This window comes from Euprymna scolopes, chromosome 36, assembly GCF_053919585.1.
Source record: "Euprymna scolopes isolate OS-2025 chromosome 36, ASM5391958v1, whole genome shotgun sequence".
NCBI lineage: Eukaryota > Metazoa > Mollusca > Cephalopoda > Sepiida > Sepiolidae > Euprymna > Euprymna scolopes.
Genome location: NC_136517.1, coordinates 94,523,430 through 94,543,006, shown reverse-complemented (window position 1 = coordinate 94,543,006; position 19,577 = coordinate 94,523,430). Strand labels below are relative to the sequence as shown.

General features: G+C 34.1%; 1 protein-coding gene across 3 annotated transcripts in view; it reads right to left on the bottom strand.

Annotated features, from left to right (window-relative positions):
• Window positions 1–3,171: 3,171 nt before the first annotated feature.
• Window positions 3,172–19,577, bottom strand: part of LOC145260683 (kinesin-like protein KIF7) — a 109,553-nt gene continuing 93,147 nt past the window's right edge. For all 3 annotated transcript variants that reach the window (XM_080119067.1, XM_080119066.1, XM_080119065.1), the window contains exons 12-16: window positions 18,571–18,667; window positions 14,887–15,024; window positions 13,210–13,370; window positions 9,442–9,542; window positions 3,172–3,426 (exon numbers count right to left, since the gene is read on the bottom strand). In XM_080119067.1, the coding sequence (XP_079975193.1) occupies window positions 3,407–3,426; window positions 9,442–9,542; window positions 13,210–13,370; window positions 14,887–15,024; window positions 18,571–18,667 (517 nt within the window). In that variant the 3' untranslated portion in view covers window positions 3,172–3,406. The remainder of the gene's footprint in view (window positions 3,427–9,441; window positions 9,543–13,209; window positions 13,371–14,886; window positions 15,025–18,570; window positions 18,668–19,577) is intronic.

Sequence of the window (19,577 nt, the reverse complement as noted above, 5' to 3'; positions counted from 1 at the left end):
TTAGAGTTTTGTTTTTGGGTTAGGGTTAGGGTTTTGTTTTTGGGTTGGGGTTAGGGTTAGAGTTTTGTTTTTGGGTTGGGGTTAAGGTTAGAGTTTTGTTTTTGGGTTGGGGTTAAGGTTAGAGTTTTGTTTTTGGGTTAGGGTTAGGGTTTTGTTTTTGGGTTGGGGTTAAGGTTAGGGTTAGAGTTTTGTTTTTGGGTTAGGGTTAGGGTTAGGGTTAGCGTTTTGTTTTTGGGTTGGGGTTAAGGTTAGAGTTTTGTTTTTGGGTTAGGGTTAGGGTTTTGTTTTTGGGTTGGGGTTAAGGTTAGGGTTAGAGTTTTGTTTTTGGGTTAGGGTTAGGGTTAGCGTTTTGTTTTTGGGTTGGGGTTAGGGTTAGAGTTTTGTTTTTGGGTTAGGGTTAGGGTTTTGTTTTTGGGTTGGGGTTAAGGTTAGGGTTAGAGTTTTGTTTTTGGGTTAGGGTTAGGGTTAGGGTTAGCGTTTTGTTTTTGGGTTGGGGTTAAGGTTAGAGTTTTGTTTTTGGGTTAGGGTTAGGGTTTTGTTTTTGGGTTGGGGTTAAGGTTAGGGTTAGAGTTTTGTTTTTGGGTTAGGGTTAGGGTTAGCGTTTTGTTTTTGGGTTGGGATTAGGGTTAGAGTTTTGTTTTTGGGTTAGGGTTAGAGTTTTGTTTTTGGGTTGGGGTTAAGGTTAGGGTTAGAGTTTTGTTTTTGGGTTGGGGTTGGGGTTAGGGTTAGGGTTAGAGTTTTGTTTTTGGGTTGGGATTAGGGTTAGAGTTTTGTTTTTGGTTGGGGTTAAGGTTAGGGTTAGAGTCTTGTGTTTTGGTTGGGGTTAAGGTTAGGGTTAGAGTTTTGTTTTTGGGTTGGGGTTGGGGTTAGAGTTTTGTTTTTGGGTTGGGGTTCTGTAATATTTTATGCTTAAATTCATTGTTGTGTGCTCTATTGTTATGTCTGATTAAAATTAAAAAAAATTTTTTTTTCTTCCAATTTATCAAAAGTTTTCTGCTTTGCTCCATATTGGCTAACTATGCCTGTTACCGCTTTTTTATTGGCTGATCAGCAATTTGATTAATGCTTGACATATTCCGGTGGTTTGCTTAAGTTTCCGGTCCAACCATATTGGTTCATAATATGCACAAGTAGTGATTATTTTTTCTTTTTTTATTTAGTTGTGAACATCCTCGAGCGTTCTCTCATCGTCGTGACCATTCTACACATTGCGTCACACCAAAATTGTTCGTCGATCCAGTCAATACTACAACAAAGAATCCTCACACCAAAGTTGTTCTCACACCAAAGTTGTCCTCATACCAAAGTTGTTCTCACACCAAAGTTGTTCTCATACCAAGCAAAATCTAATCCTGTACAAGATGCTTTCAATAAGTTTCCAGACTTTTTTTTACAGGCATTTAAAATTGTTGTAGACTCTTCAAAATTCAGTATGTTATTGCTATACATCTAATGAGATGACTGACCATTTTTTTATGATTTCACATTCAAATGAACAGCTAAGTAGGAACTGGAATACACCCTACTAAAACCTGATTGTCACAGCTGATGAATTTCACAAATATAAACTGGAAATAAGAACATTTTAGAAGAACGATATGCAATAAAATTCTGTATAAAAAAACTTGAAAAAACACCACAGAAACGTATGAAATGCTTCAAACTGCTTTTGGACCATCTTGCATGAATCGAGCATCAGTTTTTGAGAGGCATAAGAGATTCAAGGAAAGCAGGGAGTCTGTGAGGGATGATGAGGTGTGGGAGGAGTAAGGAAATCAGAACACCAGAATTGATTGGCCAAATAAAGAATTTCATGGATAAGAACCGTCATGACTGACTTTGACATATAGATGTTTGAGGTCCAGGTTTTGAACCTGTTCATCGTTCCAAGGGAAGAATTTCCCAGACAACTTTGTGGCATGCGTGGAATCATTCCATGAGTTGATAACCCTCTGTGAGAAGGTCGCTTTGCAGACATCTAGCCTACAGTGAGTGTTTTTTTATGATTTTGAGGCTGTTCCCTATGGTTGCGCTGTTTTTGGTGATCTGAAAAGACGGCTTTCTTGTATCATAGATCCCAGGGATGTACTTGTAGAGATCGGTCATGTCACACCGATTTCTCCGATGCTCAAGAGTGGGCAGTCTCAGGGTTCTCAATCTTTCAGAATATGGCTTGTCCTTCAGTGATGCAAGCAGTTTGGTTGCTCGGCGCTGTACGTCTTCCAGATCACTGCATAAGGTCTTATGGTGTGGCTGCCAGAGAGAGTGGCCATACTCCAAGATAGGACGCACAAGGCTCTTGTAGAGTTGCACAAAGACTGTATTCGAGAGGAAGTCAAAAGTGTGGCGAATGATCCCGATAACTTTATTTGCTTTTGCGATGTGTCTATAGAGACAATAAGTGCACAGTTTGATGTCAGTGTGGGAACTGTGCACATAATTATTCACAAAGAACTGAAGATGTGGAAGATTTGTGCAAAGTTTGTCCCAAGAGTGCCCAGAGAAGATCACAGACTATTTGACCACGATAGGCATCAAGACAGTTCCTCACCCTCCCTATAATTCACGTTCTGCTACCAACCAATCAGAAACCAGAATTGCTCCATAAATATTAAACCTTTCTGTAGTAATTTCGTATATGTTTTCTCCGTCTCAACACAGGAAGAATCTTTTGCTCTGTGGATTCCAACTCGGGAACTGTCTACTGCAAACCAGTCAACTCCTAGGACTTGTGTAGAACAACGAACCATCGGAAACTGTTCTGAAACTAAACATGGCTTACACTTCTAGACCTAAGCTCAAGGAAAACCTTAGAGACTGTCTTTATGAGACAATTGAGGAGATGAAAGAGGCTGTAACGAGGGTCATTGATACGCTCACACAAGAGGGCTTCCGTGGGGCTTTCCAGAAGTTGTCGGAATGGTACAAGTGCATTGCAGCCGGAGGAGATTACTTTGAAAGAGAATAGTTTCACTAATAAAATTGCCCATGTGAAAAAAGTCTGGAAACTTATTTAAGTTCAAGTGTAACGTGAACCGACATCTTGCTGCCCAACTCCCCACATAGTACCCCTGTAGCTTATGTCCCTGATACTACATCAAAGTGGCAATGTGCCTTGTTTGGGCTGAAAATGTAATTAAAAAAGAAAAGATAAAAAAAAGAAGGCTTACATTCATTTCTGCGTAAAAATGTTTAATTGTTTTTGTAATTTACAACGACATTAAAATCAAAACATCACATCATCATGGAAACTGCATTCAAACCAAAACGTCAACTGAGGCGTAGATTTCTTTGTGGTGGACTTTTTTTTTTTTTCATTAAATTTTTAATAAATTATTTAAAAAAAAAAAAAAATTATTTTTAACTGTTAGTCACAAAATCTCAAAGTTGGTTATATCAGCAAACATCAAAAATTTTCAAGAGAATCTGAAAAAAATAAAAATAAAATATCACTTAATTCAGAATAAAAAAGCAAACAGTTATTTATTTATTTATTTATTTGTTTATTTATTTATTTATTTATTTATTTGTTTCTTTCTTTATTTATTTATTTATTTATTTATTTATTTATTTGCCGACTGTTATCCTCATCTTTATAGTTGTTGTTTCACAACGTTTTGGCCAACTATTCCTTTGGCCTTCTTCAGGTGACTAACTGCTATAGGATAGGAATGCTGAATGTCTTAAGTGTATCCCCAATAATTACTGCCTTCCATAGTTGTTGTCATCTCACCACGTTTTGGCCAACTAAACCTCTGGCCGGCTTTGGGTAGGATTGAAACCGCTATCTTCAGACAATGCTCACCCGGAACTGTAGAAATTCAATGTCTTCATCCATTGTGCTACAACTATGGAAGGCAGTTAAGAGACTCAGCATTCCTATCCTGTCGTGGTTTACCACCTGACGAAGGCCAGAGGAATTGTTGGCCGAAATATTGTGCAACAACAACTATAAAGATAAGGATAACAGTCTGCAAATAAATAAATAAATAAATAAATTACTCATCTGAAAGGATTCCAATAAAAATAAATAATATGTAATTATTTTTTAATAAATAAAATGAGAAGAAAAATAATTTTAGAAGAGCAAAAGTTATACACATTATATCTAATTTATGAAACTCACAATGTTTGTCTGTCTGTCTCCATTTTTTTCAAAGTGCATCTCCTCCAAGACGCAAGGTTGCAGAACTGTGCAAGGAGGGTCAAATGATCGCATTTTTTGGGGAACATTCTTTTCTGGATTTTTATTAGTGTTGGGACGATTATTTGGAATTGGAAAAATTGGAACTTTTTGGGGTACCGAAATCGGAAAAATTGAAACAATGACTATCAAGATGAGGATAACCACTGCTAAGGGGTCAAAATTTTAAAAAATTTAGAACTTGACAAGCATAAGTTGACTAAACGTTATTTGTATGCATGTACAAATATATATATTTATTCATTAACGTTGGTTCATTTTCTATTTCTTATCTGTTTGCCGATAGCTCAAATGGTAACAATTAAGGTTGGAGCACTATATATTTTGGTTTCGATCATAGCTGATTGCACTCAAGTCAGTTTTTTATTTTACAGTGAGTACAATATATTATATAATAATCAATACACAATTAACTCGATAATAATAAATACGAGATCTGCATGAATTAAAATATCATATTTAAGCATATTTTACAACCAGGCAATATTGAGCGTTCAACTAGTGTGTGTGCGTGTGTGTGTTTATGCTAGCAGGCCGCCCAGTGTTGTTATATTTTAATTCATACCAAAACCAAGACATGTGCATGCGAGTATTATATTTTTTCTAAACAGTTCACTTCTTGTAAAAAAAAATATTCAAGCTGAGATTGAAACCAAAACCTAAAGACAGTGAGTCAAGTACGATAACCACTAGGTCAGCTTGACACAATCTTTAAAAATTGTTTTCAAACCTACTTATTCTTAACATGATGAAACTGTCATGTGAATTATTTGCGCATGCACATTCGTGAAACAGTTGACAAGCAGATGAAAATCTGATGACCCCTGAGTACCAATTTTTCAATTCTGACCCCTGAGCAGCCATTTTTTCCAGATGAAAACTGATTAAAAAATTTTTGTTTGAGTATCCTATATAGCAATTTCTAGTCTGTAGATCGAAAATTCATTGAGTATATAGGTTGAGGGTTGTCCTCATACACACACACATTCTCACTTTTATAAATATACTAGCATTTCAGCCCGGCGTTGCCCGGGTGTTTGGAGGTGTATGCTGAGCAAAAAAAAAAAAAAGAGAAAATTTTTTTTTAATTTGACCCCTATTATGACCCCTTAAAATTTATAGTTTCGGGCTCAAATCACTTTATTAAGTTAGATCCAGGTTCAAGGAACCTATATCTAAAATTTCAAGTGTCTAGACCCAAAATTGTCGGAGGAGTTTGGTAGAGTTCTTAAAGGTCAAATCGTTGAAATTTGACCCCTTAACAGCCAAATTTCTGGCTGACACCCGTCACATCGATTTTCCCAAATCTCAGTACCCGGTATTTCAAATTTCGAGTCCATAGACTAAAAATTGACAGAGTTATTGCGTAGGGAAATGTACACAGACAGACAGACAGACACGTTCACTTTTATAGATATATATATATATATACATACACACTTGCTGGAAGACCTGACGTTGCTTGGGATTGAATGAGGATCACAATGACATAACCTGGAGAAGGTGCGCCGCCATTCGTCGTAAATACCTATGATTTAATGTTAGTAAAAGTAGGACGTATTTGAAGTTTAAAGAGGATTATGACCTCTCAGACCCAATTAGGGGAGCACTTTGATATTTGGAATGACTTCCATTGTCTTCCCAAGTAATTTTACAGAAGAATATATTTTTAGATTTTATGTAGATTCTCTAACCTTTCTTTCTATAGTGAACACACAAACTTATATCTATATAAATTCATATTCCTGTCTGTTTGTTTGTTTGTTCACAATTTGATTAATATATACAAAACGTCCATTATTTTCTTAATTAATTTCCATACTGAAAACTTACTTGTATAAACTTTATTTCATTAATTTCTATATATAGTATGATTCTTGCAAAATATATGCTCAAGAGGTCACCTCATTTGCATATTACGTTAAGGAAAATCGATTTTACTAAATAGCTGTATGAACCGCCCCCTTAAGTAAACACTTCATCAAATCTCCACACTAACGTACTGTACTTGCAATAACCCTTATCCCTGAGTGGCTTCCGGGCCTTGATAAGTGGTGACCACCGTGTAAAAAAAAAAAAAATGTTAGTTACTGTTTATAGCGAGAGAATTGTTTTAAGTGTTCTATTTAAGATTGTTATTTAAAGTTGATTTATATTGATAATATATTTAATTTATTTGGAATTATTATTACCAACATCGATTTTCTTTTAGAAACCAGTTTCAAGTTATTTCCCCTGGGCACCACCTGTTGGATCAAATACAACATTTCCCTTCGAAAATTCTTTACGTTTAATACATATTAGAAAGTGTTTTTATATAAAAAAAAAAATACAATATATATATATATATATTTACTTCAGAATAAAATTATCCAACAATCAGCTGGTATGGAAACCTGTAATTATAAGTTTTACAAGATATTACTGGCAGTAATATTCTATAAGTACTATCCCACCTAAATCAGAATTGCTTGCGTGGTTATTTTTTATTAAATATTATTACGTGCATAAAAGTAAGTCATCCATAGACATGCATGTTTCAGAGTTTACTCCTCATCAGTATAGCTAGACTTAGTTGACAAGGATCGATAAGTGGTCTAGTGTTTTACCACGAGACCACGGAGGCCTTATCAATTTTTATGCTCGATTTTTATCACTATAAATACAACATTGTAAATTTTTCTTTTTATTATTTTTATTAGCGATTCTGTAGTATTTTCTTCTTTCTTTCCGTTCCCTGAACGCTTTTTACAAGAAAGGAGTTATCTGCCCTTTGTTCACATTTTTTTTTTTCTGACTCACATTTTTTAGGACGTATTATTCGGTTATTATTATTTTTAACAATTATTTTTTCATTAAATATTATTACATGCATAAAAGTCATCTATAGACATGCATGTTTCGAAGTTTATATATATATATATATATATATATATATATATATATATAAATAAAAATTACAATAAGTTTACCAAGGTAATCAAAATGGTAAACTTAAAATATATTATAAATATTAAAGAGTTAATATTTACAAGTAAAGTAATCTCAAACAGATGTAAAAGCTCAATAACACCGAAAAGGAAATAGAGCTTATAATATAAACAAATGATTAATAAAACATGTTAAAAAACATCTTGAAAAAGAGTTAAAAACATATTAAATTTTAAAAAGGAAGCACAAGATAAGTGGATAGTCCTTAATCTGCGGAGTTTCGAAGAAATACTCTCCTTCTCATCAGAGGGCAGGAATTAGCAAAATGAGGGATCGGATTTTGCATGTAAAAGTATTTAATGAAACCACAAGTAAGTCACAGATCTTACTTGGTTAAAAAAAAGGGTGAGGTAAGGGGAATAAGAGGTAAAAGAAAAAATGATAAAAAGATTTCACATGAATGGATAGTCCGGTGAAGGGTAAAAAATCCAAGAATGGTAAAATCCAAACACAGGCGAATTAAAAACTTCCAATCCAACAGGTAAGTTCCAAAGGAATCGCGTAACCTGTTGGATTGGAAGTTTTTAATTCGACCGTGTTTGGATGACAATTTGAAATATCAGACGCTGTATGCGTTCACCTAGCTATAGAACCTGGTGCTACCAAATCAGGTTGTCTGAAGATACTAGCTTTCTAATCAAATATGCACCAAACAATGATGTTATTGTTGTTTTCCATTTCTTTCAAAACTCAATCATGTTTTGCAAAGTCAAATACAAAATCAGCCATGTTCTCCCACAACCAAACCAAACACCATGAATAAATATTTTGAAAACAAAGAACTTAAACCATAAAAACTTTTTTCAACCCCAACCAAACTTTTTCCAAAACCCCAACCAAACCAAAACTAACTATAAGAAAAGTGCATTGCCAACCCACACTGTGGGTTGGCAATGCACTTTTCTTAATGCACTTTTCTTAATGCACTTTTCTTAATGCAATTTTGATGTTTAGTGAAGTGAGTTCAACAAAAATATGGTGGACGAGAATCAGGGAGGAAATCTTTCAAAAATCTTGATTATGATTGTTGTTATGATTGTGATTGTTATGATTGTTGTTATGATTGCGATTGTTATGATTGCGATTGTTATGATTGTGATTGTTATGATTGTTGTTATTATGATTTTGATAGTTATGATTATTGTTATGATTCTTATTATGATTGTGATTGTTATGACTGTTGTTATGATTGTGATTATGATTGTGATTGTTATTATGATTATTATGATTGTAATGATTGTGATTATGATTGTTATTATGATTGTGATTGTTATGATTGTTATTATGGTGATTTTGATTCTTGTTATGATTGTGATTATGATTTTTATGATTGTTATGATTATTACTATGATTTTTGTTATGATTGTGATGGTGATTGTTATTATGATTGTGATTATTATCATGATTGTTATGATGGTGATTTTTATTATGATTGTTATTACGATTGTGATTGTTATGATTGTTGTTATGATTATGATTGTGATTGTGATGGTGATTGTTATGATTTTTATGATTGTGATGGTGATTGTTATGATTGTTGTTATGATAATATTGTGATGGTGGTTATTATGATTGTTGTGATGGTGACTGTTATGATTGTGATTGTGATTGTGATCATGATTGTTATGATTGTGATTGCTGTTATGATTGTTGTTATGATTGTGATTGATTGTTACGATTGTTATGATTGTGATTATTATGATTGTGATTATTATGATTGTGATTATGATTGTGATTATGATTGTGATTATGATTGTGATTATGATTGTGATTATGATTGTTATTATGATTGTGATTATGATTGTGATTATGATTGTTATTATGACTGTGATTATGATTGTGATGGTGATTGTTATGATTGTTATTTTGATTGTTATGATTTTGATTATTATCATGATTGTTATGATTGTGATGGTGATTGCGATGTCGATGGTGATTGTGATGGATAGTGTGATGTTGATGTTGACTGTGATTGTGATTGGCAACCTTCACACAATTCCCGCATAAAAAGTACCTGATGTTTTTCTAGAAAGAATTCTAACTAAAAAGTTATGGAAACCAATGCGAACAATAAAAATCATCTGTTTCATACGAAATGAATGAATAAATTCTTCCATGAAAACATTTTTTTCTTTTAAATCACCCAAAAGAACTGAAATTTGGAGATTAATTGATTTTTAATATGCATTGTTAAAATTTTACAAAAATTGGATGCTTGTTCATGCCTAAAAATGAAGAAAACTTACCATATTGATCGAGGGATTTGCTTTCTGAATGCCGCAATTTTTTCTTTAAATCTCGACTTGTCTTTTTGTAATAATATAATTCTTTTTCAAGTTGATGAATTCTGATTGTGAAAACAATTATAGAAGATTAGAAAAAAAAAAAATCATACAAAGGTTGGAAATTTCTTTTTTTTTACTATCATTTACCTCGAACAAGGTAGGTCACCACTTGTCATAAGGGGCTACTATTTGGGACCATGTCTAGGAAAGATTAACAAGATGTTGGTTTACGTTACATTTAAACTTCTGCATATCAGTACAGCCAGGGAAGCAGGTAGCAGGAACGGAATTCCAAAGTCTAGCTGTTTGAGGGAAGAAACTATTAGACTAGAAAACTTTCTGACATTTAGGGACCTCAACAGTGAAGGGGTGTGATTTTGTTGCTAAGCAGCTTTGTCAGGGATAGGCACAATTACAACGAGTTCATGCAAACACATTCCATTAAAATATTTGTAAAACAGCCACAGAGATACAACATTGAGGTGATGGGACAGGGGTTGGAGCTTTGTTGACAAAGTGGGACCTATTAGATTGAAAACTCTTTTTTGGATCCTATCCAAGAGGAGAGACTAGTAGTAGATGCACCAGCCCAGATGTGTCTCTCACCCCCTAGACAAGGTTTAAAAAAGAGTCATCATTCTAATAGGTCCCACACTGTTAAGAAAATTTCAGCCGCTGTCCCATCGATGAAATGTTTTTTTTTTTTTTTTTTTTTTTTATTACATTTTCACCCCAAGCAAGGCAAATTGCCACTTTGGTGTAGGGGGCTACTATCAGGGGAAACAACTACTGGGGTACTATGTAGGGATTTGGGCAGCAATGTGTCGGTTCACGTTACACTTGAACTTCTGCACGTCAGTACTGTTGGGGAAGCAGGGACCTGGAATGGAATTCCAGAGTCTTGCGGTTCTGGGGAAGAAACTATTGGAGTAAAAAGATCTTTTACATCTAGGGATCTCTACAGTGTGGGGGTGGGATCTAGTAGCCTGTCGGGTTTGTCGAGGGTGCTCGCGTCGTGGGGGCACAAGTGATTGCAGTTCGTCAGAGCATTCACCACTAAAATACTTGTAGAAAAGGCAGAGGGATGCAACATTTCGTCGATTGGACAGAGGCTGAAGCTTAGATGCCAGTTCAGGGCCTATCAGGTTTGCGACTCTCTTTTGAACCTTGTCAAGGAGCGAGAGACTAGTAGCAGATGCACCAGCCCAGATGTGGCAGCAATACTCCATACATGGGCGAATGGTGGCCTTATAGAGGTACAGGATACTTTCGGGTGTTAGTAGTTTTCTAGCACGGTAGAGAGAGCCTACCTTTCTTGCAGCGGCCCTGGCAATGCCTTCAATGTAATTGTTCCAACTCATGTTTCCTGTGAACGTTAGGCCAAGGAGTTTGAAAGATGGACTCTCAGATAAAGAGTCGTTGGCCATTGCTATGGGTGGTAGAGAGGGTTTCTTGTAATTATTGAATGAAACTAGTTTAGTCTTGGCAGCATTGAACGCAACCAACCACTTTTGTCCCCATTCCACTACAGATTGGAGGTCTTCCTCTAGTGTTTCTGCCATTTCTTTAGAAATGTGTTCATTCGTCTTCCTGTCGTGTCTGCCATAGAGTGTAGTGTCATCAGCATATATACCCATCTCAGAGGCAATGTTGTCGGGGAGGTCATTTATGAATATCAGGAACAATAGAGGTCCAAGGATAGAACCCTGGAGCACTCCCGCATTTATATCATATTGTTTAGATGTGCGACCGTCGAGGACTACCTGGATTTTTCTCTTATCTAAGAAGGATTTAATTATGTTAAGTATTCTACCAGTGATACCGTATGATCTGATTTTACTGAGGAGACCCTCATGCCATACCCTGTCAAAAGCCTAAGATATATCTAGAGCTACCGCTCTGCCTTCCCCCGCTTTGTCCAGTGAATGGTATATACGTTCAGAGATCACAGTGAGGATGTCTGCTGTGGAACGGGCTTGTCTAAATCCATATTGTTTGTCAGTCAGTAGTTTAGCATCTGTAAGATGATGGACTAGAGCATGGTTAATTATGGTCTCAAATATTTTGGCAAAAAGTGGGAGGAGGCTAATGGGGCGATAATTTGATGGGTCTGTCCTTTCGCCAGAATTCTTGAATACTGGTACAACAGAAGCAGTTTTCCAACAGCCCGGAAAGCAAGCTTCATTAAGACATTTGTTGTAGAGTTTGGAGAGAACTGGAGCTACTTCGGCTGAGCACTTTTTTAATAGCACAGCTGGGATAAGATCGGGTCCACATACTTTTGAGGTGTCAAGGTTTTTTATGATAGCATGCACCTGAGCAGGGGTGGTTTTCAGATCGTCTAGTATGGCGTCTGTCCGCATAGGAAAGTCAGGTAGGGGGTGGTTGGAAGGGTCCAGTGTGGAGTTTGAGGCAAACCGACTGGCAAGCATGTTAGCCTTGTCGGTTGCTGAGGAGACAACCTCGTGATTGTTGGTTAGTGGGGGAATTGTTGATTGCCCATTATTTACTACACTGTTGTAGATTTTCCAGAAGTCTCGAGTTCCTAGTTTTTGTGCTTCGATGTTGCATCCCTCTGCCTGTTTTACAAGTATTTTAATGGAAAGTGCTCCAACGAGCTCCAAGTCCTTGTAGTCCCTCAACATAAATGCTTCCAACAAACCCGGCAAGCAGCAAAAACTCACCTCTATACTGTAGAGATCCCTAGGTGTCGGAAAAACTTCTACTCTGATAGTTTCTTCCCTCAAACTTCTAGACTTTGGAATTCCCTGTCAGGTTCCTGCTTCCCTGACTGAAGTTCAAGTGTAATGTAAACAAACATTTTGCTGCTCAACTCCCTCATAGTGCCTCTGAAAATTTTGTCCCAAATACATCCAAGTGGCACTGTGTCTTGTTTGGCAGTGAAAATGCAGTAAAAAAAAAAAAAAAAAAAAAATTCACCCCTTCTTTATATAATAAATAATAACATTACAAATGGCAAAAATAAATGCCCTCCTTCCCTCGATAAAACCTGGATTATTCATCCATTTAATTTTTAGTTGGATATACAAACAAACACACACACACACACACACACAACTGCTCTTTTATATAACAAATGGACTTCGTCTCTTTTCTATAAATGAAGAATAGAGCTGAAGATCCCATCCGTCGAAACGGTAATAAATAGTAACAATAATTAAACAATACCTCGTACATGGTGTGCCAATTATCTTGGATGGGTTGAGCAAGATATCTTCCAAGAGAGGAAGTTTTTAAGGAATATTAAATTCACAAGTGGTTCCGAGTCAAATGTATATGCTGGTTAGAGGATTAGGCGATGCTAAATTTTTTACACAGAAGTGTCGTCGTCGTCGTCGTCATCATCATCATCGTCATCATCATCATCATCGTCGTCGTCGTCATCATCATCATCGTCATCATCATCATCATCATCATCCTTCCACAAACAGTGTTCTTATTTACTTGCCTCCTCATGTAGGCAAAGTTTGACACAAGGTCAGTTTTTAATGCGAGAAAAATCCAACTTCCTTAAAAAGGGTATTCGGAATTGGAACAAAAAAATAAAAATTGCTTCTGTCTAAAAAGATCTCTCCTTTGCTGACTGAGGACAGAAAAGATTAAGTGTTGTATCAGAACAGATACTACACTTTGATCTGAGCCAAAAACAATGCAAACAATGATGGAGTTCAACTTTGAAATTCAGACTTCTATGAAAAAAATTCTTACTTTGAGTTCAGTTTTTCTGAATTTGTGTCTTTGGGTGATTGGGTCAGTTGATGCGTCAGAGCAGCCATTTTTTGTTCGTGTTGTTGTTGTTGTTGCGCGAGTTTATGGTCCATGTCGATTGTCACTTTCTGGAGGGAATTCTGCGACTCGATCAGCTTCATCTAAAAGGAAAAAACAAACACAAAAGTTGAAATTTCCATCGTTTCGGATATTTAATTGAAGACGTTTTAAGGAGGAAGAAAAAATAAAAAGGATTCTTTTTTTTTTTCAATAAAGGAAAAGGATTTTTTTTTATTATTACTGAAATAAGATCTTCAACTTTTTTTTAATCTTGGCAAAGGAAAGCTTTCTTTTTTTTTTTTTTTTAATTCTAAGTGATATCTGTCAATCAATCTAAGGAAATGTGCTAGTACTGATGAGTTGTGATACAACGAAACAGTAATGTATGTGAATAACATTATATATATATATATATATATATATATATATATATATATATTTTGTGTACAGAAAGTTGTTAGTTGAGACAGGTCATTGGTACCGTCGGTTTCAAGCCCGATAATAAGGCCCGTTTAAGGTATCCTTAGCGAGCTCTCTTCAGCCAATATTCGTCTCGCTAAGGATACCTTAAACGGGCCTTATTATCGGGCTTGAAACCGACGGTACCAATGACCTGTCTCAACTAACAACTTTCTGTACACAAAATATAAGTACGCTCTTAAAATTTGGATTTTCCTTTTAATTGAGCACTCTGCTGGAATTCTTTTTTCCAAAAAAACTAATCATATATATATATATATATATATATAATTCTTTTAACTTTCTTGAAGTTATACATTTGGATTTTACAATCACTGGATTTTTTTTATTTTCCACCAGACTATCCATTCATGTGTAATCACCTTTTTCTTCACCATATTCCCTCTGCTTCACTTTTTTTGTTATCAAGTAAGATCTTTGACTTACTTGTTGTTTCATCAAATACTTTTGCATGCAAAATCCGATCCCGTATTTTGCTAATTCCTACCCTCTGATGAGAAGGAAAGTATTTCTTCGAAACTCCGCGGATTAAGGACTATCCATTTATCTAGTGTTTCCTTTTCAGATTAAATATGTTTTTAACTCATTTCAAAGTGTTTTTTAACATATTTTATTAACTGTTTGTTTATATATATATATATTAGTGATGGGACGATTCTAATATTTTTCCCGGATTCCGATATAATTACCGATTCTGTGCTGAATTCCCGATTCCGATTCTTTATAAATCTAATTATTTAACTCTAAGATTGTTATTTTTCCTGATTTTCGTAAAAACAAATGTTAAATGTGCAGATCTTTTCCTAAACGTCAAAATTACACTCATAGATGACGATCTATCGATTTTAGCTTCACTGGTATTTTAAAATCAATAAATATTTATTATTTTATCATTATTACCAGCAATAAAAGATTTTACTTTAAAAAAAAAATCAAATAAAAAAAGACGAAAGAATCGATTTGGCATCGGAAAATAGGCACCAATACGTTCCGATTTTTACAATTTCTGATTCCGATTAATCGTCCCAACACACATATATATATATATATATATATATATAAAATACATATTATATATATTTTATGCTCTGCCCTCTGAAACAAAACCAAAAACTTTTCTTCCTTCCCTGCGCTTACCTCCAGTTGGTGCATTTGTTGCGTTATTTTTCTGTTTGTTTCGTTTAAGGTGATGACTTTTTCAAAATATTTCTCGAGAAGTGAACGCATCTCAATGGAATTCAGGGTGTCAAAGAAATTCGAAATGAGTGTGTCATTCTGAAAGAAATGAAAATTGTCTTCAATTTGGATTTTGCTAATTAAATTATTATTATTGTTAACTAGCGAAACAACCAATTATTATTATTGTTAACTAATGAAACAACCAATTATTATTATTGTTAACTAACGAAATAACCAATTATTATTATTGTTAACTAACGAAATAACCAATTATTATTATTGTTAACTAACGAAATAACCAATTATTAGGGTTTGTTTTACTATACACATAGATTCGAAAAAGTTGTCAAAAAATAAATATATAACAAATAAATGTTATCAAAGGCAAGAAAAGTGACTTTTCTACCTAACTGGATATTATTATTATTGTTAACTGACGAAACTGGATATTATTATTATTGTTAACTGACGAAACACCACGTTCCATCTGTACAATTTATAAGAATATTCCTTCTGAACAATAAATATTCTATATTATTTAATTCGAATTCATTATTGAGATGAGTATTATTTATTAATTTATTTTTACCACCTGACGAAGGCCAGAGGAGTAGCTGGCCGAAACGTTGTGAAACAACATGTAAGAAAAATGAGGATAATAGTCCGCAATTAAATAAATTAATAAATATTCTGTTTTCTTACTATAAAAATAATCGTTGACTAAGGTGAATAGAAAGTGAATCTTGGGTTTTCTTTCGGCCAACCTCGTAACTGTCGTTTCCCTTATTTTTGCTGGCGCTACCAGATCAGACTGTCTGAAGATATTGGCTTCCTGAGACGAAATGCACCTAACGTTGATGCTTTTTGTTTTTCTACTTTTTTTTTTGCAAAACTTAATTATGTTCTACAAAAGCCCAAAACAAAAACCCACCTTCCCCCGTCTTTTCCTTCTTCCTTTTTTCCTTTCTCTTTCTATCTCCCTCGCTTCCTTTCTCTTTCTATCTCCCTCACTTCCTTTCTCTTTCTATCTCCCTCACTTCCTTTCTCTTTCTATCTCCCTCACTTCCTGACTGGTTTCCTAGAACTACTCATCTGTAGAACACAATATAGCAGGAATGCTTCCCAGCTGACTACAACATGGTCATTTACAAATCCAATGTGAACAAGTTCTTGTTGAGCCCTCCTCGTTTTTGTCCAATATCATCATAATCATTGCTAATCATCACAGTGTTATCTCACCATCGATGTGACACGCATTTAACTTTTATCCTTGAGTGACTTTTTGGGCCTTGATAAGTGGTGACACGCCAGTAAAAAAAAAAAAGCATCTCTTGGGTGTATCTCCGTACTTTACATTGTAGAGGGGAAAAAAAAAGAAAAGAGGAAGTTTTTAGAAAATATTAAATTCACAAACCGTCTTCAGTCTCATGAATATCGCAGTCAAGGGAGATGACTGTGTTAGTTTTTGCACTTTTTTACAGGTAAGTGTCGCCATTCTCCTGTATTCAGTGTTTAGCATTCATTAGCTCCAATCTATAGTCCCTCCTATCCTGACTTTCATGAAAAACACTTGTCTGGTGCTATCGGATCAGGCTGTCTGAAGATATTGGTTTTCTGAGATCAAATGCACCTAATATTGATGGTTTTTTTGTTTTTCTACTTTTTTTTTGCAAAACTTAACAGTACGCCTTTTCCTTTCTTGCCATTTCCCCTTTCTCTTTCTACCTCCCCCTACTTCCTGACTGGTTTCCTAACTTAAAATGTACCAAACATTAATACTATAACCCTTTTCCCTCTCCTATTGCAAAACTCATTCATGTTCTGCAGGGCAAGGAACAAAAACGATAAAATCCACTATAAAACAAAAACAAACCAAACACAACAAACTAGCGATTGAAGGATAAAAACCTTCTACAAAATAACTGGACGCAAAATGAATGTTTAAAATCTTAGAATTGAACACATTCTGCCTCTTGTTTTTGAATTAAATTGTGTTAAATAAATTTCTATTTCTAAAATAACTGGATTTGGCACTAAATAACCCGAAAAGGGTTGATATGCTCTCTTTTCTCTACCCTGCAACCTCTCTCCCACAGAAGAGACGTTGCGAGCCTATCCTTATTGTTATTTCCATGGCAGGTGCTCGTCTGAACTCCAATCTTTCACGAAAAACACCCGTCTAGCTGAATCCACTGTGAAAAATTTCCCCCACTCTATATCTGTGCCTAGATCAAAACGCGGATTCCATGAACAGAGCTTCTTTCTTAGAACTGCACGCTGGTGGAACTCTGTTCCGTCTGCCTGCTTCCCACCGGACTACAACTTGGATGTCTTCAAGTCCAACGTTAACAAATTCCTAATGAACCGCCCCCTTAAGTAATTCATCAAATCTCCACACTAACGTAATGTACTTGCAATAACCCTTATCCCTGAGTGGCTTCCGTACCTTGATAAGTGGTGATCACTGTGTAAAAAAAAACAAAAAAAAACAACAACCAAACCAAACTCTACAAATAAATAATTTTAAGATATAAAGAACTTGAAGCATAAAAACTATTTCCAAAATCACTGGATTCAGCATTAAATAACCCGAAAAGGGTTGATATGCCATAAAACAAAACAACTAAACTAAACCTTATTTTTATCATTTAGTCCTCACATTCCAGGAGTGACGTTTCTGACAAAGAGAGAAGAACTGCTGTTTTCTTGTCAGAATCTATTCCATCAAACATTTATCAAATTATTTTACCTCGAAGTAGTATTCTTTTAGCTCCTTACATCAAGTGGCGTCACACCTTGTCTGGAGAAATTTCCATAAATTTTTTTTTTTTTTTTAAATATATATATATTTTTCAAATCAACTGACTGTACTGATATGCAGAAGTTCAAGTGTAATGTAAACAGACATCTTGATGCTCAACTCCCTACATAGTATCCCTGAAAATTATGGCCCAAATAGGGATCTAGGTCATTAGTGTCCTGGTAATTAGTGTCCTAGGTCTTTAGTGTACCTTTTTATTTGTTTACCGGTAATGTCTGTTTTGTACAGCACAATCACGTTGACACACCGGTTCTCGCCAAATCACCAAAGTTAAGCAATGTTGAGCCTGACCAGTACCAGATGGGTGACCATTTGGGAAGACTAGGCACTGTATGTATCTTCTGGGCGTGCCCCCCCCCCCAAAAAAAAACATCCTCGCCACAAAAGCATCTACAAAGTTCTTATTTACAATGCCTCGCCACAGGAGAGAGTTAGACACCAGGGTTGTTTTTTAATGTACAGAAAAGGAACAAAAATAAAAATTGTCTCAGTCGTGAAGGATTTCTCCTCCACAGAGAACAAGAAATTGAAGTATAACATCTGAAGAACAGATACTACACTTTGATCTTGGCCCGAGGGCCAAAAAGCCCTCTATATCAAAGTCGCACTGTGATTTGTTTCGGGTGAAATAACAAAAAAAAAAAAAAAAGATTGAGTGTTTCAATCTTGAAAAACACAAATTATCGCAGCACGTGGCGGAGAAAAGTTGGTACAATACCCTTCATCACAAGGTGCACCGAATATTGTATTTGGAAACTCTAATTTCACAAAAGGCGATGCGAAATCAAATAAAATTGACACAAGAGAGAAAGTAATTTTACCTGTTGGAGATCATCAAGACGTTCACGTTGTTCTAAAATTTTGTCAATTTCTGAATCGAGCCAACGTTTCTTCTCATCTGACAAATATTGGGAAGCCCTTAAAGAAAAAACAAATAGAAATTCAAGGTCGCTTATGTTCACTTGTCATGAATGCAGCATAAAGATCATCCATAGTTTGAACAGATATAACAAAAAATTGAACACAGCTACAGTGAAAAAACTTATTCTAAAAAGTACACAAATACATACATCTATAATATAAAAAATAAAATAACATAATAATATAGAAATAAATAATATATTTTAATATAAAATATAAAAAAATACACACATCTATAATATAAAAAATAAAATAACATAATAATATAGAAATAAATAATATAAAATAATATAATATAAAAAAATACATGCATCTATAATATAAAAAATAAAATAACATAATAATATAGAAATAAATAATATATTTTAATATAAAATATAAAAAAATACATGCATCTATAATATAAAAAATAAAATAACATAATAATATAGAAATAAATAATATAAAATATAAAAAGATACATACATCTATAATATAAAAAATAAAATAATATAATAATATAATAAAATACATGCATCTATAATATAAAAAATAAAATAACATAATAATATAGAAATAAATAATATATTTTAATATAAAATATAAAAAAATACATGCATCTATAATATAAAAAATAAAATAACATAATAATATAGAAATAAATAATATATTTTAATATAAAATATAAAAAAATAAATGCATCTATAATATAAAAAATAAAATAACATAATAATATAGAAATAAATAATATAAAATAATATAATATAAAAAAATACATGCATCTATAATATAAAAAATAAAATAACATAATAATATAGAAATAAATAATATAAAATAATATAATATAAAAAATACATGCATCTATAATATTAAAAATAAAATAACATAATAATATAGAAATAAATAATATAAAATAATATAATATAAA